General features: G+C 38.3%; 1 protein-coding gene across 1 annotated transcript in view; it reads right to left on the bottom strand.

Moving 5' to 3' along the window:
* UST (uronyl 2-sulfotransferase) overlaps positions 1–25,133 on the bottom strand; it is a 150,615-nt gene that overhangs the window by 49,685 nt on the left and 75,797 nt on the right. Inside the window, exons 4-5 of the mRNA XM_079332632.1 lie at positions 22,178–22,257; positions 6,698–6,851 (exon numbers count right to left, since the gene is read on the bottom strand). Of these exons, the coding sequence (XP_079188758.1) occupies positions 6,698–6,851; positions 22,178–22,257 (234 nt within the window). The remainder of the gene's footprint in view (positions 1–6,697; positions 6,852–22,177; positions 22,258–25,133) is intronic.

Raw genomic sequence — 25,133 nt, 5'->3', positions numbered from 1 at the left:
CAAAGTCCATCAATTTCTAAATGAAAAAAATATTATTCCTTGTAAACTGCTTTCCCACCTTCACTGAAGGCAAGGCTGGCTTTTATCCCTGGGCTGCACAAGAATGCTCTTTTCTGTTCTCATTCAATGACCCAAAAATATATCTCCTGAAAATATAACACAGAAATACCCTCTTCTCTTATACAGTTTACATGCCCTTAAAAAGCTGGCATCAATACATTAGAGTCTTTGTTCTGTGGTTGGGATTTTCCACTCTACAAACAGGATCTTCCTATAGAGAAGCTAGAGACAGCTATTTCCCCAAGCTACCACAATACACAAAACCCAAAAGGCAACACAAGAGAGAATATCAAGAACTGTTCTGTATTCACACTCAGAAAGCAACAAATACAAAACTTACCAAAATCACCATAAAAATGAAGGTTCATCATTTTAATACAGCAAGGTCCTTTGATAAAAGATTATAAGTTCTATGTATATAAATGTCTTGAAAAGCACTACAGAAACACAATATATGGTAAGACCGTGTAATAATATTACATTTAAATAAGACTGTGGGTGCTTAGTGCTTGGACCTCTACTGCTACCTAATTTCTGGTTTCCTGTGCAGTTCCTTAAAAACTGGCAACAGCCAAAAATTTTCAGACCAATATAATACTGCAAGAAAAAAACCTTCACCTTTTTACATTCTGAAGCAATATATAGTTATCCTGTATCCTGTCTCCACAAAAAGGAGAATGGCAATACAGAATGGTATCATTAAAATAAAAGCATAGTATTAATCTTACATTTTCTATGATTGTATTGTGAATCACATGGAAGGTTTTACTGTTGCAATCTTAACCAATGCTATAGTGCGTATTTACTAAGTGCAATTAACTCAGACTACTGAATGAAAACAGATTGGAATGGCACATTTTCTTGCTTTTGTATAAATGCATAATGCTGCAATGTTTGGAATGCAAACTCCACAGGGGAACATTAAAAAAATATTGGTTTGAAAATTAAACTAACGGAAAAGTAAATGCCAGCCATGAAAATACTTCCTTTAATATTATGTTTTATAAGTTGTTTAATCAGTCTCTCCTCCAGCTGAGGCGTGAATTATCATTAACTTAGTGGTTCAATAAATTATTAATACAAAATGGGATAATCTAAGGGTGAAAATGGTGCTTTAGAGCACACACAACTGACGAAGAGCAGTGAAAATGGGCCAGAAATTTTGCTGTGAAGAGGTAATGCAGCAAAAGGGAACAGCTGGAGACTATTAAAAGCACTCATTAGAGGGAAGAAGCAGCAAACTGTTGTAATTGGGTCAGCTGACAGGTGGCCGTGCTTCAGCAGGGATTGGTGCTACTGTGTGAGCCCCAAAGCAGAGCCACAGCTGCAAAGCTGCACTGCAGCACGTCCAGTGGCAATGCACACCATCAGCACCAGTGAGGTGACTCCTCTGTATGCCAGGGAAAACAGAGTGCACAGAATGTTTAGCCTCCCAACTACAGCTTGGAACCCAGTAAGTGAAAAATGTTCTTTTTTATTTGTATATTTGACTCCTCAATATCTGGTATGCACTGCACAGACAAAAGCAAATAATTTTAACTCCGCATGCCTCAGATTTCTGGTTTAAACAATGTTAAACAAGTTACCAGAACCTCCACAAAATTTCCCAGGTTCAATCAACAGACATTTGTAGCCCCTCTTGTGAGGTCCTCGACAGGAAAATCAGAGTCATGAACCCTCAACTCCCTCACTGCACCAAATCTGCAGGCAGGCAACTCTCTTCTGACCCATTCTTAAATAGAGACACACACTCGTGAGAGTGACAGCCAGAAGATGAAGGTATGAAACCACACCATGGTTTCTCCTGGAGGCCGCATCTCTAGCAACTGAAAAGCTTCAAGAAACTTATCTGAGGTCATGAAGGAGAAATCTCAGTGATGACAACTGATGACAATTCATAATATAATTACTCATGGTATTGGGCAGATAAACAATGTAAGACAGCCAGCTGCTGTCTGAAAACCAGTGTAATTGGTAAATACTTTTCATTGTAGATAGAAATTTCAGGATATAAATAATAAAACTAGTTAAATATATTCAGTGAATATTCTTATAATAATGAAAACCATGGAAATATAAAAGGGAATTCCCAAGATTCAGGACTAAAAAAAGTGTTCTGTGGGTTTACCCATTCACCTTTTTCTATTATTTTGTTTGAAATTTATGAAATAATCTAAACAACATTAGTTTAAGCTTCAGCCATAAAAGCTAGTATTGCAAAAGGAATGTTTTTTTCCCTATTAGAAATTTGATGTGAAAGTTCGCTGACATCGCTTGAATTTTACATCCCACCTTTACAGTAATCCTAATACACTTTTAACAATTATTTTAACATTTAATTTAAAAGACAAAAGGACAGATGCTCCTTTATGGGATCACTTGTATGAGTAATCTTTAATGTAAATGAATATTGTTAGAATATTTTAAATTTTTGCTGAGAAAAACATATTTATTTTCAGACATGAAGTTCAAAAACTATGAAGCCATCCAGAGATGCTGTGCAAGCACAACTGCTAATTATAATAAAAATTTGAAACATCCTATAAGAAGGTGACAAGTTTTTGTTTTACTGAATGATTTTTTAAATACAAAAATTCTCACTTCTGATACATTAGCTCAGAAATCTGTTACTGGAGTGAGCTAGGAGCCATAATATTCATGAGCCTAAGAGAGATCAGAATCCCATGTAACCAGATTTCCTTCAATTCAGGCAGCAACACACAGCCCATGCTGCTTCACACACTCATTCAAGCTTAGTAGTCTTAGATTAAAGTTTTACCAAGTATTTAGAAAAGATGAAAACCCTATATATGCTTTTTTTTATATTTGATGTCTCAAACTAAAGCTGTAATAAATACTAGATAATTACAAACAAGTCTTCTGGAAGGAACAATTTTAATATAAAGCTTCCCATGTTCTGCACTTCCGAGCCCTGACCTAAAATCACATCTTACACATATTTTTCTTTAGGTTGGTACCTGCAGTACTCACAACTCCACTGATAAGGGTTTTCTTGTTTTATTGAAGCATATTTAGTCTAAGAACTCTAGTTCAACCTGAAATACATTCACTACAATGACTTTAAATTAACTTTTGTGAATTTATTTCATCTTACAGGACCATAATGCAGGGCTGACAGTCACATTAGTGTGCCTGAAACTTGATTCAAGGTGCTCACCATGAATTACCTCTCTGCCATGCTCCACACTACCATGATGCCACTATTTATTTTGGGGAAGCTTGGAAGTGATTTCTTTAGGTGACTAACAATAACTCACTCCAGAAGTGAAAGTGCCAGGTCAGGGAAGGAGCTGGTAGATGTGGGTAAAGTCTCACATTGCAGCAGCTGCTGCATCTGACTCACAAGCAAAAGGTTTGTTTCCTATCCTGACTTTCAATCAAATTTTGGTAAACGCAGACATTTACCAAAATAGAACAACTTATCTGACTCCTTAATGAATGGTTGTGTTTCCTGGAACAAAGTCAAAGCCTGAAGCTCTATTCAGAGAAAATCTCCAATCATCAGTTAATGGTGAAAATTTCTGTCTCTGTTTCTGACCGTCACAATGTCAGCAGTTCACATTTTTGATGCTAAGAAAACAGCATGCAAGGTACTACAAGACATCAAGATAGTTTGGGGTTTTTTTTCAACTCTCTCTTTTTCTTAAGGATCAGACCTGAGAGGAAGGAATGTTTCCATCAAGGGCATCACAACCTGGAGTTCACCAGACACAACCTGATCTTAAAATGCTTTTCTTCCCTTAAGACCCTGCTTTCTAGAGCAGCTGAGCTACCACACCTCCAACTGCAGTTTAAGGGAATATGGATACTGCCCTCAGCTTTTCAGGTGAGGCCAATGTTGGCAGCTGTTCATGAAGATGACTGGATGGCCTGGAAAGCTTCCCAGTTGCCCACACCATCTTCCAAGAGATAGGAAGAGAAGAACATCATGGTTGATAAAGAGATACATAGCTTTTGCCTGCACACCTATTCCCTGTGGTAAAACAAAAGTTAATATTTACAGCCTCTCCAATCCATTCTGTAAGTAAGTCTGTAAGTCTATAGCTGCTATCAACACAAGGCTTCTCAAGTTCTCTACAATGAGCTCAGTGTCATGGATCCATCAGCAGTGTTTTCCTGCCTGTTAGAGGCACAATGGAAGAAGAAAAGTAAAAGCTCATATCCTCCCCCTGCTTTCATGTGTCTGTTCATGGTCAGGCATACCTCATCCCAAACAACTTAGGTTTAATATTGCATTCAAAGTTGAAACTACTAAATATGCTAAATCTAAGTTTATCCTTAAATAGTCGCCTGTAAAAAGACTAACATTTTATGGTGAATTTTGCATCTTAAAGAATATTAGGGAAGAACAAAATGATGAGACCTGAAATAAGGCCATCTATCAGTCCTGTGCTAAAGTGGCACACTGGGTCATTCTCAGAGGTAAAACCAGCTGCTTACTTTCTTCACAGCTGGATCTCACAATAATTTTGCATATTTCTGAAGCTATGATTCCAAATCCCCAATGCCTGAATTTTAAGAAATATGCCAGCTGATTTTCTTGCACCACTGAGGAAAAGATTAGAATGCAGGCATGCAGTAATATGATGTGGTTGGATAGCTCAAGCAGTAAAAATGCTGAACATTCAGAATGAATGGCTTTCGTGAAAATTCATTTTCACTGGCAAGTGGCCTGTTACTGTCACTCTCTGAGCAGTGCAAGTGACTGCCAAAGTCTGCCAAGGAGGGATGGAAAATAGGTTCCAAAATGTTTCCAGGATTCTAACACTGACTTACCAACAAAGAAAATAAAAATGAAAATACAAAAATAGTTTTTATTAAGGATGCTAATTAATCAGATCAACAAACTGGCTTTAGAACAAAATGATTGCTGACCTCACACACTTTTTATTTTTTTCATTATAGTTTTTGTACTGATCTGTGTATGCATAGATATCTGCATACGCATATAAATAATTAACTTCTTAAAAAACATACCAATGCCAATGAAAATGCAAGGTAAATTCTATTAGTTTTTAAACCAAGACAACATGAATTAGACCTATTCGTTTTTCAGATCTGCTTGAAGTAAAATTTCACTGGCTATACATATAATTTCTTAAGCTGCATAGTCAGTACTGAAATAATATCATATCCCTGCACTTTAAATGAGAAGGCACTCAAAGTAAAGTACAGACTCTACCACTCACTTTTAACATTTCCAAAAAAGAAAATGTAGTGGGATTATAAAATTGTAGTAAACCCTCCCCCTCATTAATTTCCTCAACCCTCTTGTCCCATGCAGATGATGAAGCAGAAGTCCATGCACACACAACATGCAAATCCCTCCAGCTCTGTACACAAGGAGGTCAAGACCCACTCAGCTGACACAGGCATCTCGAGGCACATAGCAAATAAGAAAACTTTCACAGCTTATAACTATATAGGAAATGTCATTAAATTAGACAGTTACACTGATACTTCCCCTTCAATTACTCATAAAGTAAAAGTTTGCCTTTTCACAGGGCTCTGCATGACAAACACCAGAAGACAAAAGAAATCAAACAGCTCTGTAACATGGAAAGAACCCCAGTCCTCCTTGGATTCATCCAGCTTCAGCTAGGGCTGAAAGGTGTTGTGTGGCAGCAGTTTAGAGCTCTGCTCTCTATGGCTCATCACACATCTTGTACTCTACTGCCTCTTCAAAACCCCACAAAAACATCCTCTCTTTCTCCCCCAAAAGCCACAGATATATTTTATTTTGACATTATGTCTGGCCTGAAACATGTCATAGTAACCATTAAGCTGCCCTGTCACTGCTGTTTCACTGAAGTCTCTGCAGATTCAAGTACGCCTGAAGGCTGAGTCCAATCAAACTGGATCTCCATTAGACAGAGATTACAAGAAGTAATCCCACCATTTTGCCTTTTTTGAGCTGTCTTTGCACCTGTAAAAAGATCAATATAAACCAAACTAGCCACCTCCCTAGCTTCTGTATTTCTTATTTAGTATTCATTTACCTACTGCCATGGGACCTTGGTATGCAACAAAAGCTGGCAGGTGTTAGCACAGTTCAACAGTCATACAAATTTAAAACTTATTATGAATAGCTTATTCAGCACTACTGCCATCATCTTAACCCAAAAAAGACAAAAGGCAACAAAACCAAAGCAAGAATTGAGATTAGAGCCCTGGTGTACAGAACATTACAAACAACTTAGCAGCAAGAACATTAGAGACTTGAGCTCCCTGAATTGCTCTGTTTCTCAATTTTCCTCTGAAGCTGCAGAGTTACAGACAGTCTGAAGCTAAAATCTGTCTGAATATTCACAGTGATACATATAGGCAGAATTACTGTATTCCTATACAGTGCAAATCCAAATCAATTGAAGGACCATAATGCAACGGTGGAAATCTGGAACTCGTTGTCAGCTTATTCAGGATCAAACTGAAGTTACTGGCAACAGTCTACACAGTAAAGCTAAGCAAACTAAGGACCAGACAAGAAAAGACAGAGGAGAAACACAAGAGGGAAGATGACACCTCAATATCCCACTTTTTATGCATCCAGTCTGAGTAACAGCACTAGACAACAATGATGGGAAATTGGTAATCAAAACCTTTTATTTAAACATACCAGGTATCTTTCCTCCTGCCTCATGTTGGGGGTACGGATCATGTGATTCTGTTCACCTCGCCAGTCTCCGAAACGTCGAAAAAAATAATTGGAGAGGAATCTGTTGACAGGATCTCGAATAATATTGATGTACACGGGCTGGTCTCCTCCAAACCTGGTGGGAAGAAAATGGGTGAATCTCATCACAAGGTTCCACACAGACACTTATCTCCCTCATATGAATGCTTTCAAATTGCTTCCTACAGAAATTCAGAGCTTTTACAAGGTGAGGAGTGAAACTGAGAATTTTACAACTAGTTTCTAAACCTTTGTAAATGCATAAATATGGAATCACATTAAGCTATATGTGTACTACAAGCATTTTAGTTGAAAACCATTTTTCACACTGTATCAACAGTTTTGTTTTTTAAGCTCTCTCCTTGCAGCTTTCAGAACCTTCTGCAGATGAATCAGAGACTGAGCATTTCTTCCCAACACACTTCCTATCTGGGCAGTCATGTCAGAACAGGCACCATCCAGCAGTAATTGCTGTAACCCAGCCTTGGATCCCCTTTGTCTTTACAGTAAGTGTAGTAACGTGCAAAGCATTTTCAGATTACTTTGAAAGCTTTATTCCAAAAGCTTCCTCTGGATGAACTGACAGATATGCGTGGTATTTGCAACTTTTTATTTGCTGGAACTTGTGCAGAACCTCATCCTCAGCCTGCACCAGTGGCTGGATTTGAGGTTATTTCATAATTTCAATACCTTATCCTTGTACTGCACTTCATGAACATTATTTTTTTTAAGTCAATATGAAAATTCTTGCTTCAAAAAAGAAATTAAGTATCAATCTCAAGTACATGCAAGTCCAAGGAAAGGGTAACACCAGGTGTGACCAGTCTTGCACATAAGCAAAATGTAGCACAGGTATCTGCAACTTAGAGAGGAGAAGGTAAACCAGAGCAATTTCACCACCTTGACTTTACCCTCTTGTATATCTCCTCCTGGTGCTAAGTGACAAACATCTTCAGTTGAGCAGCTGGCATTCCAAAAGTGGAAAGGAGGAAAAGCAAGCTTGTGATGGTTTGTGATTATACTGTATTTACAGAATGTTATAATACTGGCTGCATATTTTAGATCAACACACAGCACCAGGAGAGCAGGCCTAACTGGAAGAAAAAAGGGGAAGCTGTTCCATGGTCAAAATTAAAAAACGTACCTTCACGGAACAGACTTATGGACTACAAATTCTGTGAGACAAGGAATACAATAAAACCTTCCTGGACTGAGAAGTTCATAGGATAAATTCAATTTGGAATTTTCTTCATCTAAGAACATGGATTATGCTTCTCCCTTCTGTTTCCCCAATTTAGGTGAACAATTCTCACTTGAGCACTATCTTATGCTTTATTTTTGGGAGCTTGAGGACGTAGCCATATTTAAGTATTTAAAGCTATTCTGATGATTTTCTGAGTCACAATTTATGTAATTTCTTTTAAAATGTAAAATACTAGATTAAAAGAGAAAACTGAAGACAACCTTTAAATTAAAATACCCCTCCCAGTTTCTCCTTATCTTTTGAGGCAATGAATAATTGAATTTGTATAATAAAAGATCAGGTCTTCTCATAAATATTAAAGAGGCAGAAAAAGTGGTTAAAATTATGAATTCTAGTGAAAGAAAAGAAAAAATCTGAGAGAAATTTGAGAGTTTAAACCTGATTTTTATTCTGCATGATTTCCCAGATTCCTAAATACAGTCTGCAAAGGCTTGTCTCATGAGAAACTATGCCTATGAGTAATCTCATTGACCTCAGTGCTGCAGGATCACTGCCATAATTTGAAACTGCACAGACAGCATAAAATTTTAAAACAATCCAATTAAAAAGGCATATGCTCCTTGCTTCCTGATTAGTGCACAACCCAGTTTGGACATGGATGTGCAACTGGAATATCTTGAATTTAGCATCCTGAATTCTTCTCTAAGCTTATCTTTGCTGCTTTTTATCTTTATACAGAAATAAAACCTACATTTACAAAAAAAAAAGGCATTCCTGCAAATACCAAAGACACTGTAGGCATAAAGCTTTGATAATATTTACTCAAATAGAAAGTTTTGAGTGGATGCCTTGGCCTGGTAGTTTTGAAAACTAAACTTTTCATGTGAAATTGCTGGAAATAATAAATTGCATCTAAATTACTGAACACATTGTCTTCCTGCTGCTTGATAAAAATAGCAATAATCAAAAGTGGAGGAGTGCAAAGAAAAAGGGAAGAGTAGAGACAGTAAGAAGTGATGACAGCAGCAAGCTGGCTTTAAGACAATGATAAAACGATCAGAAGGTTCAAAGAAGAAAGAGAGCAGGGATGTCCAGCCCCAGGATTTGTAGAGGATATTAAACCTAAATGCTCATCAGAAGAGTAAAAAATGAAAATCAGACAGTTAATAGCTGTCTTGATAGAAATTTTCAATACATATTTTCCTTTCTGAAGTAAAAGGAGGGGTGAGATTGCATAACCAACCCACCATATTCCCAGAGCCCATCCTTTTGCTGGTAAGATCATGTTTCTGAAAATGAGAAGAGTAAATTCAAGACCAAAAGCCCTGAGAAAAGAGGCTCACACAAGCTCATTCATCCCAAGAGGACAGCTGAGACAGGAGGTTACTCTTTCAACAAATGCAACAGAAAAATATCCATTTCCAAAATGGAGACTGTGTGTGCTCCCCATCTCCCCAAACACAGGACAGTTCAAATTTCTGATTTTCTGCACAGTGTGACCAGCTGCTATACACCCAGCTGTGGGTTGCTCCACTAGGCAACAAGCAAGAAGTATTAGAAAAATCAAGTCTGTTCTGGTCCCTATTCAAATGTGCAATTTTTTTAAAACATAGTTGATAATACTTCAAATTCCAACCATTTGTTTCTATGGACTGTACTCAGAGTCTTTTAGGGAAACTAAGCAGCAATTACATAGCTTAAAAAAACCAAACAGTTAAAAAAAAAATCAATTACCTTAGGTTATTTAGAGAAAAAAAGGGGTAAATCAATGCTCCATTTGTTCAAGTATGTTCTGCATATTTTTAGATACCTATCAATCACAACATATTAAATGCTCTCCTGAGTGAAACTTTTCAGATTAACAACACCTACATGAAAGTGCTCTCAAAAAAATAGATAACTGCTCTCATTTTATGCATCACATCACCTTATTTGCACTCCAGCATTTACTGTGAAGGATACAAAGGGACACAATCATATTTTCTAGGCCTGAATAGCAGACTTACATTCTCTGAGCAGGATCATGATTGGATCCTGCATGATGAAATTGCACAAATATTCCCATCTCCAGCAGCAAATTGGTGCAACTGGGAAGAGTGGGTCAGGATCCCACCACTCCACCAGAGCACCACAAATGGATACACCAATCCCCACAACACTCTTCCTGTATTGAATGTCTCCTGATTTATTCTATATATACTAGTAAATCCCATTGGTTTTAACTGATCTGCTGTTGAGAGTATATTTTTGGAGTCCACATCAAAAAAACTATTTGCAAGCTTCAGTCAATGATATTTAGCTTCCTTAATAATATATTCCCCTAAGTCTTTTTTAATAAAAGCAAAATAAAAAAAAAAAAATAAGGCCTGATAAGTATGTGAGCCTCACCCTTTACACTTTTTTGTTTGGCTTGAAAATGGAGGCTCTTCTACCTCCTATTCTTTTTCATTTCACTTCAGGAGGCTGCTGCCTTTTGCATTTAATACAAAACTCTTCACACAAGCAGAAGATGGTTTCTTCATCCTTGCAGGCAAAGCACAGTTTCTCAAGGAAAAGATGACTCCCAGCCTATTCTCTGTAAGAACTTTATCTGCCACTTACTCTTTTAACATACACTGCTTCCCCTTAGACAAAAAGGGTGATTGCTAGAAATTCAGTAAAATGGAAGTAAACAAGAACCAACAGCCTCGTAATGTTAATAGGAACAGTCATATTGTGTTCTTCTTATAAAGGAAGCACAATTCCTTTTACAGTGCCAAACAACTGAGAATCACATACTGAGAGTACAATTGCCCAGCCATCTTTACTCATCAGTTGTGTTAGAGCTCTGTGCCCTGCAGCACAGCCTTATGGGGAGGCCATGAAAAAGCACTAACAGAAAACCTTCATCTTTTTAGGACTTAAATAACATGCAGTTACTTCAACATATACCTGAAAAAGGTATTTTGGAATATAAGTTTTCAGGACATCTTGCACCAGCATGAACTTGTGGCAAAGCAATCCCCTGTACACAAGGCACCAGGCACTTCTGGGATGCTCCAGTGATGCTCCTCAAGGTTGAGCTGCAAAGAGGAATGGGTAGTACCTCAGTACTACCAGCTTCCATAAACAGGAATTTGTTTATCTTCCTGCTCTTGTCTGTAATGCCTCTCTTGCAGCCTTCACCCTCATGCTGTAGTCATGTTTTCAACCTTTTCCTTAGAACTAGGGGAGTTGATATAGGGCATTTCTCTACTGATGCACCTATGTCACCTACATGGTTATTTCAATCATAATGATACTGGCACAGCTGAACTGGTACAAGGACTATGCAGAGCAGACTTCAGTTAAAAACTTCAGCTTCATGAGGCTTTTTCTTCTCGTGCAGGGTACTAACTAGGCTGCCTCTCCCCAGCAAGCTGAACTGAAAGTTATGCCAGTCTGCTTTTTTGTTATTGCTCTCTAGTTTATCCCACACACAAAACAAGTAATGCAGAGAGGTGATGTAATCACCACCTTGGAAGCACTCAAAGAACATACAGATGCAGCACTTAGGGACGTGGTTTAGTGGTGGACTTGGCAGTGTAGGTTTAGAGTTGGACTTGATGACTTTAGCAATCTTTTCCAACCTTAACAGATCCATGATATAATTAAATAGGTATTTTCACTTCAAAACTGCATCTTTGACTGGCCTGCCCTTCAATGGGACGTGTGTGCAGGGACACAAAATGCTCAGTGGTTCAAGGTTAACAGTAAAATAATGCACACTCCTCATCAATCACCCTTTCCGGACCCAAGATTTCAATAGTAGAAATTTCAGTTTCTGAAGTGATATGTCTGGGTCATGTCACTGTAAAATTACAACTGAGTCCTCTAGAAATTGTTTAGTAAGGTGCCTCAGAGCAGTGAATGCCTAGAAGACAACACTGTAAAGCCTTGTATTTTTCTATTTCACTATCCTGTAAATCTACCAGAATATTTTAGGCTGCATTTTGTCTGTCATTCATGCCTGCTAAACAACGAGGGTCTTTTTTTACCCTATACTTTTTATTCTCCTGAGGACATCAAAGTAGTTTAATATATAAATTCACAATGAACAGCACCAACATGGATAAGTATCCTGCATGGGTTCCAAGTAAAGGAAATACTAATTATGTTTTCATTTATGTAATGCAAAATGACAGCTGGAAGCAAGTAAGAGAGTAAATATTAACTCTCCATGAAAGACTAACAGCAGCTAAACTCTGCATTTATTAAAATCACCTAATTCCAAATACCCTGTATTTAAGACTTTCTTCCAAAGGTCTGGCTTAGGATCTCTCTGGACCTCTGATTAATATTTCACTGTAATTCAGAGATGCAAATGCTTGCATTATATTGAAGAATAGAAAAGCTAATTACAACGTATTACAATAAATTTCCTGCAAATAGTAGAATAGCTGATACAGCTCTTTGGACAGTATTAAATCAACAAACATGACAGGAAGAAAAGATATATTTTCAAAATTGAGTGAGACCACAGATTTGGCTGAGGTAGTTACATTCACATAAAATCTTGGGGCTCAACTTCTAGGAAGGTTATTATGCAAAGGATGCTGCAATGAACTTAGCAGTGCATATTCAGCTTCCTATGTGAATACATTTATCAAGGGAAGTATGGGTGTCTCCAGCTGTCTGGTGGAAATGACTGTTACAGAGAGCAACTCAATGTTGGGAGCATCCATATGGGAACTGAAATAAAGTAAATTGTGTGTAACAAAATAATAAATTATCGTAACTCAGCAGTATATATCATGTATGCAATCTATAGAATATAAAAATCAATGTAAATGAAACTGATAACATGGCTGCCCAGTGACAGATGTGAATATCCACCATCAGAGAGGAGCTGTGGACATCACAATGCTTGAGGCTATGAACCTGCACAGTTTAGCATGATAACCTGTGCTTCATAAGCTATGTGCAAAGAGATAATATTTTCAGAAAACAAAGCTACAAAAGGAGACAACAATGAAGGGAATGGTTTGCTCATAAAGAGCCACTTGAGCCACAGGGCAAGAAAGACACAAGAAAACATTTTGCACTGTAGTAGGGCAAATGAAACCCAAAGCACCTAGAATCTGAAGCAGAGCATATTCACAGGGAAGGAGTAGTTCTGGCAAGGACATGCACACTTCCACATATTTTCAGCAGTGTGGGAGACCTTACAGACCAGAATGATTCTGGTTTCCCTTTTTCTGAGAAGCAGAAGGAGAGAGGAGCAAAGACCTGACACAGCACTCATATGAGCATTCACAGAGTCTATTTCCAGAAAAACATGAACTAAGTTCAGTGCAGCATCACAAAAATTATGACAAAATTAAAAGCCTCCAGCTAGCAAAGAGAATGAGAAGGCGAAAATACAGAGAAGGCTGAGAGTTGGCTGCACGATAGTGTGTAAGATATCACACATGAAATTACACAGGTGAAAAATTTGATGAGTCTTTCCATTGTGGGCAAATGCATTCAGAGATCCAAGAAAAAGAAGTCAATTGGATTTTTCTGAAAAATCAGGAGGAAAAACAACTCATAAATTACTATCTGAGAGAACAATCCACTATTGAATTTCTCAAGTGCAGCAGATTCTCTATTACTGGTGATTTAGAATCAAGACTTCAATTTCCTTCCTGAAAGATGGATGTTTTAGGTTTAAACTTATTTATCAAGGAAAACAAAGCTTCAAAATTACTCAGAACTGTCACTGTCCATCTTTTTGCCTGAAGGCAGGATCAGGTATGCAACTGCCACTACTAGCTTCAAAATCCTGAATTATAGTCTGTGCTGTTGCTTTGCTGTCCTTGTTGTTTTAACCTTTTCCTAAATGTCTGATCTAGACCTCAATACAATTTAAGTCCACCACTTATGTTATCATTACTCATTAAGAGCTACATAATCCCTTTATCTCTGCAGAACATTTTAAATTAAAAAAAAAAAATCAGAAGTGTTATGACAGTCCCCTCTTTCCCTATCTTCTCTATTTGTTTTTCTTTTCCTGTGATTTTAGGTAAATTTTTGAAATCTCTCATCATTCTTATTTGCTCTTGGACTCCTCTGGACAAATCATCATCCTTCTTAAATCAAGTTACTCCCAAACTGGTAATTTGTAGTGTGAATGGGAGTGTGGAAGCTGAACAACAGTAAAACCAGGATAATTGAGGAGTAATGCCTGACCCCATCTTCAGTAACAAGATTTCAAGCAACAATTTCTATTCTGAGACTACCATGTTATGAATGAAAGATAGAAAGTCCATTATGCAAAGAACATAGGAAAGCTAGGGGAATAAATTCTAAATTAAATGATCTTAAAGTCTGTGGAAACATCACTGCAAAGCAATGCATTTAAAAAAAATATAACCCCCCAAAAAACACTGTTTAGATCACATAAAGGTCAAACTGCACATTAGATTTGTGCTTAGCCTTCCATCAAGTCACAGTTAAAAAGCATCATTACACACTCATGTAATTAAAAAAATGTAGCATAAAAAAGGAAAAATAAATGTAGGAGGGATTACAGCACCATGTGGCCATTCATGAAATGTGTACTTTACAAGGCAGACCTCACATGATGGTAGAAAGTGTTTCATGATGTGTTAGCAAAAAGTACAAATTATAATGAACACACATAAAGACACAGTGTTAAGGCCATGCACATGAGTTTAGCTTACATTTCCCTACTTCTAACAGCTTACCCAGAGGGTAATTTTTTTTTTTCTGCTACCATATTTTTAATGACATTTCCCTAAGTGTGTACTTTTATTTTTTTAAGGAGAAAAAATTCCCACAACATAAAATTACTTCAGTAGATCATCTTAGGCTGCAATCATTGTTTCAAGATGTTGATTCAATGAGGCATTCAAAGAGCCCAATCCCTCCCACAGCTGAGCTGTACAGAGTCAGTGCAAGCTGACCCAACTGCTGCTCTTTGTACAAAGCATTACCTGAGTTTGCATTCTAAGGGTCACAGCCATTCAGCATCTTGTTATGGCAGCTCCATGCATTTGGCTAATACACTCTTTTCAAATGCTAGTGGAGCATGGTTAACACACATAATAAGCACATTCTACAAAACATGAACATGCTGTGTGGCATTACTTGTTCCAAAGAAAAGAAGAAACAATAATCCTCAAATTACTAAAAAATCTTGATGTTGTGACAAAAATTGCATGACTCTAAGACAATGAAAACAGCACCACAGAATCACTTGGTTTTACTGACCTCCTGTCAGTCTGAAAAAATGAAATTCTACTTCCAAATCAATACATATGGAGATATACATACATAGGTTAAGTCATTGCAAAGCAAGATGCTTATTTGCCAAGAAAAAAAAAAAAAAGAAAAAGACTGTAAACATATCATCTAACCCTTCCAAATTATCAAGAAGCTAACATGCAAGGCTTCCAAATGCAAGCTGCCAGCACAGAGTGTGCTTCAGCTTTCAAGCACGAAGCTTATTCACATGACAAAGTTAATTCATCAAGATCTACCCACCTTTTTGTTTGTTAGCTATAGACACATTTTGCAAGAACAAGGGAATGGTGTAATACCAAAGTGCTGTGTTAAAACACAATTTGTAGAGCTGCTTCTGCATGAGAAAAAACACAGAACTGACAACTAACAAAAAAATCTCAGCAACATTCACAATCAAGTTTTGTGTTGCACTTATCCAGACTAAATTTCTCTGTCCATCCCTGCCTTCAAACAGCGTGTGATTTATTGCTACCCATAGGTTAGAATTCAGGCCAGAGCTGAAGGAAAATCACCAACCTGACCAGCATTGCTGCATGTGATACTGTCTGTTGCTACAGCACTTCAATTTATTCATTTTTATTAGTTTGTGTTGGCCATTGTATCTGGCAAAAAAGTAATAAAAAAAATTTCAGCAATGCTGATACAGACTGTCTTCCAAAAAAAGGCTTGTTTCAAGAAAAACAAGAACTTTACACATGAACTCCACTAATGAAAAACAGAAAACTGGAAATATTTTTTATGTTGATTCCAGGGACTAAAGACAAGCAGAAGACCCAACAGATCTTTCTCTGCTCCCCACACCTCTCACATTGAGCAAGGGCACAAGGGAGCTGGGGCTGGCATCCAAGCAGGGCACAGGGAGGTGACTGCTGGCTGTGCCCAGCACAAAGTCCACAAGCTCTGGTTTGCATGGCTTTCCCTTCAGCACATGTACCTGCCATGTGGTTGTCTCAGAGACCTCTAATGAGCTTTACAGTGTGGTTTCAATCTGGTCAACATGTTCAGATATTATTTAGGAATTCAGGAAAAAAGGATGGAAAGACAGGCAGAACACCTGGAAACTTATGCCAAAAGCAAAGTGTTGTCCCCTCCCCTCAAGCACATACACTCATATGCTAAATACACACCTAAGATAATAAAAACTGTAGCTGAAAGGAAGAAGAGGGCAGCAGCCTGACAGCACTAAAAGGATAACTCCTGACACAGTAGTACTGGGTAACAAATCATACCGGCTCTGAACAAATGAGATATACTATAAGGGCTAATTAAACTGTAAAATTAAATAGGATCAGTGCTTTTTCTCTGCATCTCCTTAGCACATCACAGAAAATTTTTAAAGGAGCTAATTCCTTAGTGGCCTATAGCTATGCAGAAAGTAAAGAATTCACGGCTCCAGTGAGATGTGAAAAAGCCTGTTTCACATTCTGGGTGGTTGTTTTAATGCTTCTCCCTTCTCTGACTTCACCCTGCCCTGATCAGTCAGCCTTCAAAAAAGCAAAACTCACCAGTCACTGACAGAGGCATGTCCTTAGGTTTTTACACAGTCACCTGAAAACATCCACTTACCCCAAGACAGGAAGGAAAGCCCAAGCTCCCTGCTCTGCCCGAAATGGGGTCCTTAACTGCAAGCCCAGAAAATAAGTTTGGTGTTGGAGAGAGATGTGCTTCCTTCTCATGACCAAAACAGAAGTTGTGCAATTCTCCACATTCCTGACTCATCCTTACCCAAAACCATGGCCTTGCCACCCGCCTCTGCATTCCTGCAAATGTTCTTCCTGTTTCTCTGAAATCTGTGAAACTTGGAGCACTCACCAAGTGTCTTGACTCACTGCCCAATGACTGTTACAGTTAATTCAGCACATTACTGAGAAATCAAGCGGGGCTTCTCCACAAACTTGAAGGTTCTTCCTGATTCATTTTTTCTTGGACTAAATAGATGACAACAGGCACTCATGATGAAGCACAGTGAACAAATTGCAGCTATTCTGAAATAGTTTTTTATCTCTCTGCAGGTTATTCTGCTTCTTCAGAGCTTCTGCACACTAACACTGTACTGCCTGGATCTACTAGCAACACCTGGAATCTCAGCAAATATATCAACATATAAATCATTACAGACTTTATTTAATAGTTGCTCCTGATTAACACTTCGGATGTTTTTCCCAGCAACATTAGTATATAAACGTCAAATCAGAAAAAGACAATAAAACCCCCGAAACAATAAAATACCAGCACCACTTTCTACCAAAGAAACAGTCTTGAAATGGACTGGATGGAATAGCCACCCTTCAGAAGCACAGGGTCATCTCCTAAAGCTAGACATAACTGCACTGGATAGACAGGGAACAGAAACTGTAAAACACTTTGAATAAAAGCTTTCTCTGTGACAAGGGTTATGTACTAATTCACTATTATGAAAGAAGAACAAGAAAGTTTTTTATCTTCTGTTTGAAGTTGGAATTAATAAGAGTTATGTCTGTAAAAATTCACATAAGATTTGCCTTCATATCTGCTTTTAAGATTTATCTTTTTGTCCGTCTCTTTGCATTACTTTGGATTGAGAAAAGATAGTACTGAATCAGAAGATGAAGAAGAGTAAAGGGAGATTAATTTACTCAGCTGAACCAACAGGCACTCTTAAAAAACTGTTCAAGAATGAGGGGAAAACTGCCTTGGCAAGCATTCAGGGGAGGATGAGATTTTCAAGGTTTTAGAACTCTGTTCAGCGAAAGTAATGCTGCTTCAGAAACATGCATGTACTCAAACTCACCATTGAAGGATTAGCTCACTTCCACTGGAGATTTATTCTGGATAGAAGATACAGCCTTTTTTTGGTTTTCACTTGGAAACTTTCATAAGTAGATGCTGTGATGCTTTTGTGAATAATCAGAGAGCTTTAAGTGCTGACAGGTTTATAAGCGGGTACAGGGCACAAAGGCAGAAAATTCAATTGATTTGTCACTGCTGCTATTCACATCAGCAATGTTAAAAAAAAACAAAAACAAATAACAAAAGCCAGTTGTTTCACTACTGTTTGGGAAACTGAGAAGCACCAATAAGGATGAGGAAAAGGCTGAGGTATTTAATGCCTTCTTTGCCTGAGGCTTTAATAAAAATAAATAGTTATTTTTGGGGCACCCTGCCCCAAGTTAGAAGATAGAGAGCAGAAAGAAGTCCCCTTAATTCAAGGGGAAAGTGAGCAGTGGCCAGTGAGCAGCTACACACAGGTCTACAAGATGGGATCTACCCAAGGTTACAGAAGGAGATGGCAGAAGTGCTCACTGAGCCACTTTCCATCACCTACCAACAGCACTGGATAAGTGGGGAGGTTCCTGTTACTGGTAGACAGCAAACTGAGACTCATCTACAAGAAGGGCTGGAAGGAGACTCCAGGGCAGCACAGGCCTGTCAGCCTGCTTGATGCTGGGAAGGTTACAGAACAGATGATCCTGAGTGCCAACACATGGCACATGCACAGCAACCAAGGGACAGGCCCAGCCACCTGGGGTTTGAGAGAGGCAGGTCCTGCTTATCCAGCCTGACCAATTCCTATGACAAGATGACCTGCTCAGTGGATGAGGGCAAGGCTGGGGATGTTGTCTGCCTGGACTTCAGAAAAGCCTGTGACAGTTTCCTACAGCATTCTCCCAGACAAACTGGCTGCTCATGGCTTGGATGGGTGCACTGTTTGCCGGGTGAATGGAGTTACATGCAGCTGACAGCCAGTCACAGATGGTTTAACCCAGGGTCAGTATGGGGCCAGCTCTCTTTAACTGCTTCAATAATGATCTGGATGAGGGGATCCAGTGCACCCTCAGACAACACCAAGTTGGGCAGGAGAGTTGATCTGCTGGAGGGCAGGAAGGCTCTGCAGAGGGGTCTGGGAAGACTGGGTTGATGGGCAATTGCAAAAGGCTCAACAAGACCTGGTGCCGAGTTCTGCACTTGTGTCACAACAACCCCAAGAAGTGCTACAGGCTGGGGGCAGAGTGTCTGGAAAGCTGCTTGGTAGAAAAGAACCAAACATGAGCCAGGGTGTGCCCAGGTGGCCAAGGCCAATGGCATCCGGGCCAGCATCAGCAACAGTGTGCCCAGCTGGACAAGGGCTGTCGTCTTCTCTATGCAGCACAAGAGAGGCCAACCTCAGTTCAGTTTTGAGCTTCTCACTACAAGAACATCAAGACCCTGGAGTGTGTCCAGAGAAGGGCAACAGACTGGTGACAGGTCAAGTCATATGAGAAGTGGCTGAGGGAGCAGGGCTTGTTTAACCTGGGGAAAAGGAGATCCAAGGAAAACCTTGCTGCACTCTACAACTATCTGAAAGGAGGTTTGTAGCCAGGTGGGGATTGGTCTCTTCTGCCAAGTAACAAGTGACCAGGCAAGAGGAAACAGCCTCAAGTTGTGCTAGGGAGGTTTAGGTTGGATATTCAGGAAAAAAGTTTTCATGGAAAAGGTGGTCAGGCTGTCTGGGGGAGTGACTGAGTCCATGTCTCTGGAGATGTTTAGAAGACAGGTAGATGTGGCACTCAGGGACATGGTTTAGCAGCAGATTTGGCAGTGCTGTGTTAACAATTGGACTTGATGATCTTAATGATCTTTTCTACCCTAAATGATTCTGTATCTTTATTTTACGTCTAAGCAAATCAGATCCACATTTTTCATGACTCTGCTTACATTTTGTCTGCTTCTCTTAGTACCTTGGTGATACAGTGTCAGTAGTTTAATGCAATCCCTACACATCTTGAAAACTCTCAAGCAGAGAGATGCAAGACAAGCAGAAGAGACTTCTTTTGTTCCAAATGTGACCTACCAAAAGAGTAGCAAAGTAACATGCCTTCTAACTCCTACCTGTCTGCCCCCTCAATATATGTAGGAGGAATGAGAATAAATTTTTTCCCTTCCTGCTGAACAAAAACTTGGTTTCAAATGTATAAAATGCCAAACAAGAGAAGTGAGTCACTGACTGATACCCAAAATGCCTTCTGCAAAAATTCACGGATTCCAGTAATGGCCCTGCTGCAATGACATGTAGAAAAAGCCTCATGCCTTTTCCTGGGAGGGTGCATGAAGTTTAACCAAAATAGTGGTTTTTTAATCTTCAGGCTGATCTTTGAGCCTTTCACGGATCTAGAGCTGCCCTAAACCTGCATTCAGGAGTCAGCTTTGTCTCCTGCCCATCACTGTGCATGGGTCCTGCTCCCCACTGTGATGGCTGCTCATGCCAAGCTATTGTCTGAGGTCTTCAGCTATCAGCAAGATAACACCACATCAAAATTCTTAGCCCCATTCTTTTAGTTTGAGGAGTTTTGCATGGCTTTTATGCTGAGTTGGCAGAAAGGCTGGGGCAAATTGAAAGAACAGTATTCCACAATCTGAGTCCAGCTAACCACTAGAGATAGGAAGTTCATAGGAACTATAAGTGGTTTAAAGAAATCAAGCAAAACTACAACATTTTCATAGTATTGTAATATTTACAATGTATATTTAGATCACATCCTGAAATTTCTGTAATTGCAATACTTGACAATCCATTTCCTAATGAAATCAGTTTTAAAAAAATCATAGAATTAAATAAGTAAGAAAATATAAAACATGCTACTTCACTGTTAAGTATAACACTGCTAATGAATTTTGAAACTAAAACCTCAAAAAATGTTTAATTTATGAGAAAACACCAAAAAATGCTGAACACTAGTAAGCAATGTTGCTGCAATTCAGTGTTGTCTGATCCAGAAGACTCATCAGCCTTTTCACTACTTCACACCTACTAGTTAAACCAAGGACACTAAATAAAACAGAATATATGTTTTCAGGTGTGCAAGAAAGAGCATTATACATTAGAAATGGAACTCTTGAGGAATCAGAAAACACAGAAGATGAAAATTTTGTTTAACTCTTCTTGTTTTCATGTAAAAAAATCATGCCCATATTTAAGTTCTACATCAAGTGAATTTCCAATTGCTCAAAATATCTTATTTTCTAAGAAAACAAAACTAAAAACACCCCACCCCCAATTTTGTAATTTCTTACTACACTGTCTACAGAAGCCTGAAGCCATGCACTCACATTACCATGCAAACTAAATGCTGTGTATTTAGGCAAGCTCTTGTCAAGATCTGCACTACATTCATAATTCTACAGAAATTTTAAAAATCTGAATGCAAGGAATCCAATCTGGTGGCACAGATAGCATGGTTCCTGAATACCATTTCCAGATTAAATTCACAGCCTGAGCAATAACCATCTGCAGTCAGCTTTAACCTCTGTATCCTGGCTAAATGCTAACTGGCATCACTCATTCAAGTCCTTCAAAAAATTCCTTAGAAGTTTCATCCAAATTCAATTTTCTTCACATTCCGTGCTATAAAAGTCCCTAGAGTCTTGCTGCATACTTTTAAATATGTGCCAGAAGAAACTGCACTCCCATGATAGAGCATAATCTGTTTGCATGGTTTGAAATACTTCCATAACCTGTGGAATGAGGACTATTTTGTCAGAACAAAATTAAATTGGTTATATTGGTGAAGAGTCATTCCAGGCACAAAATTAATGAACTCAGCGCACTTTTCAATCTCCTTTTTAGTGTCTGATTATACAGAGATGAAACATTAACAGAAATGTTCTGCCACTTTTAAAACACAAGTGCACAGTTCAAAGACCTAAGTTATCATCTCTTGCATGTTGACTGGAAACATTGTAAATCACAGTCATCCCAAGAAGCAAAAAGCATATAAGAGTATCCTAGCTTTTCATAAACATACTGTACATAATTATGCTACAGAAAAGTGAGAGTGGGGGGAAAAAACGCCAACCACTTTGGAATGTGAATTCTAGTGCCAGAAGGAAGGAAAAAAAGTGCACTGTATTGTTTATGAGTAAAAGAGGAAATTTTTTTTATGTATTACAATTAATAGAAATCAATGAAAAAGTTTTTTTACCAAAAAATGCCTTACCTTGAAAAGTTGAGGAAATGAACATGTCTAGTGAATAAATAGGGCTGCTCAGCAGTGCTTATGTTTTTGATCAATTCCATCTAAAAAGAATTAACAAATCAAATTTTCCATGTTACATCAATGCACAATGTGAGACAAACATAAAACTTTCAAACAACATATGATGATATAATTTTCCAGCCTGAATTACTCAGGACCTCCTTCCCCACTATCCCTCCCAAACACTGTCATCAAGACAGCATAATGAATATTTTATATCTAAGCAAGAAAGCTTGAGCTGCAGACACCATTCTGCTACCATTGAGCTTATGTACTTCCAATATACTTCCAGAAGTGGGTATCAGTTTAAAGAAAGGCATAAATGAAAGGAAAAATCTAAACTCTTTCTAAATCTGCAAGAGCTTTCCAAATGGCAGCTGCCCTCTGAAGACACTAGCTCTATTCACCCCAATGCCAAAAATGTAAAATGCCTGAAACTGTAACAGAAAGCAGGAGCTGAGCCAATGGCCATTTCTGTGTAACAATAAATACTGCCAAAACAGCCAAGACACCAATTGATTTAAATATAGAAATGAGGACTTGCAATTCCTTCTCTGATTACAACAAATTAAGAGTACAAACTAAATGGGCACTTTTAGAAAGATGATGCTAAATTCTAGTCCAGGCTCATTCACATAACATTATTTTTTAAAAAATAAATAATTTGAATTTTCAGATCATCAAAATGGAACAGTGTAAGCAACATCATGGACATGATCATCTATATTGTGTAAACTGAGCTTTAGGTATGATTTACAGGAAACTGAAAGTGTCTAGTGAAGTATCATGCAAGAGAGCCAATGTTTCAGTTAATTTTGGTTCCTTCTTATTAATTTCCTAAGATTTATTTTCCAATTTTCTGTTCTGTGTTCAAACGCAGGCTATGTTATGGACACTGAACACAAATGCACTTGAAATGACAGGTTTATTGATTTTACAAACTGGGTAGTAGAAAGCAATTCCTACATTGGGAAAATTAAAAGTTAAGTCTGTGAACCACATGTTCTGATTTAAATAATATTGATTTAAGTACTAAATTTAAACACCATTAAGGAGACATTAATTTAAAAATGTCTTTCTTAAAACTTGAATGCTATAGTTGATAAATATATAGTTTATATATAGATAAAATAAACAAAAACATGGAGTACGGCCTGTTGTGTGGTCAAAATAAAGTGGCTGGCACATGTGGAGTCACTAGTAGCAAAACGTACATGGTAAAAAATTCTGCCCATGCCATAGCAAATACCAAACCACATTTAAGGGACAGCAGTCAACAATTTTTTCCCCATTCTAATGTCCAATTTCAATAGACTGATACTTTGCCATGGTTTTTATAATGTATGTCTTACTGGTTTTCTTATGCATCTTGCATCCTCCACTTTTTCCCAGCACACATACCCTGCCTCCTTCTTTCAGCCAACACAAGCTACAGCCATTTAACACCAGGAATGAATAAAGAAGTGCACACACTTAGACACTTCCTTTACTTTCCCTCTGTCTTCAACAATTCTATACACATACATCTTTGATGACCACTGAAGCAAACAGTTCAGCTTGTCCATCTTCTCAGGATGGGCATTTTCCTGTCCAACTAGCTTGAGTACATCAAGGTACAGATCTTATACACCACAACATATTAGGTTTGAGAAAGTATAGTAAGGTGTATTCCATCTGGAAAAAGCTGTAAACCCAAAGAAATGGAACATAAGACAAGATCACTAAAAGACATACAGTATAAAGGGAAAAGAGAAACAAGATAATATGGAGAGAAGATGTGCAATGAAAAAAAATTTTAAGAGTCAAGAAGGGAATAGCATCCCTTCCTTACTTAGACATATGTGGAGTCTGGACTGCTTGATTCAAGCACAAACAGGTCTTTGCACATCTTCTTCAGTACAATATAAATGTACAATATAAATTGGGTGGCAAATTCATAAACCTGAAAAGCAAAGCTTATCCAGATCAGAATTAGAAAGCCCAGGAAACTTTGCAATACTTAGCACAAAGGAACACAGTATTGTTTTTTAATGTTTTGAAGAGACAAAGGCTTTTCTAGGAAACCAACATGTTGATATTTGTTTACAACTGGTAACTCACTCTGCCAAAAAATTATGTTCTCCATTCACCTTGCAGAATCAAACAACAGAAAACCCTGGAACCTGTGTATCAGATATTTCAATTGGATTCTGTTGTAGTCAAACCACTACAGACTCTTGTTTTGGTTTTTACTAAGACAAGGTACAGGAGAAGTGAAATTCTCAGAACTGCATGAAGACTTCTGTTATATTTTGCATTTTACTTCTCTTGCTCTATCTGCATGAAGTAAGGAAGGAAGACAGCAGAAGGAAGTTACTGATCCAGTATAAAAACTCTGTTCATGCCCCCATGGTCATGACTGTAATTCCTTCTTGAAATAAATTTAAAAAACCCTACTAGAGTGTAACTATGGAGATATAAAATACTATACCCATACAAAGTAATCCCACCAATTCTAAAAACACAGGCAGCTCACTGTTAGATAAACTTAGTTGGGGCTGTATGCGAGTGCTACAAAGCATCACATGAGCTTCTCCTGGCTCCCAGCTGTCCCCAGGGCTGGCAGCAATTCGCTATCAGGAAGGAGATTCACATCACAGCACTGCCACGTTTCTGACTCCATTTCACCAGATGTCAGTGCCACCTGAACCTGCTGCTGGACAGGCACAGGCACTTCAGCCTCAGGAGCAAAGGGAGGCTGGAAAGATGCCCACAGTGCAGGACAGCATCTGGCTCCTGGCTTTTTTTTTCATCTCTTGCTACCAAACTCAATCTCTTGAGCTAAGACAACAGCTTGCTCCAAAGCAGAAACAGAATTTTGTTTTGACTTGGAGTACCTTCATATTTAGACACTTAATGGTCAACTGGACTTGTAAGC

Source organism: Erithacus rubecula, assembly GCF_903797595.1.
Source record: "Erithacus rubecula genome assembly, chromosome: 2".
In the NCBI taxonomy this organism is placed as follows: domain Eukaryota; kingdom Metazoa; phylum Chordata; class Aves; order Passeriformes; family Muscicapidae; genus Erithacus; species Erithacus rubecula.
Note: the sequence above shows the minus strand (reverse complement) of the source record. Positions and strands in the feature narration are given on the sequence as shown.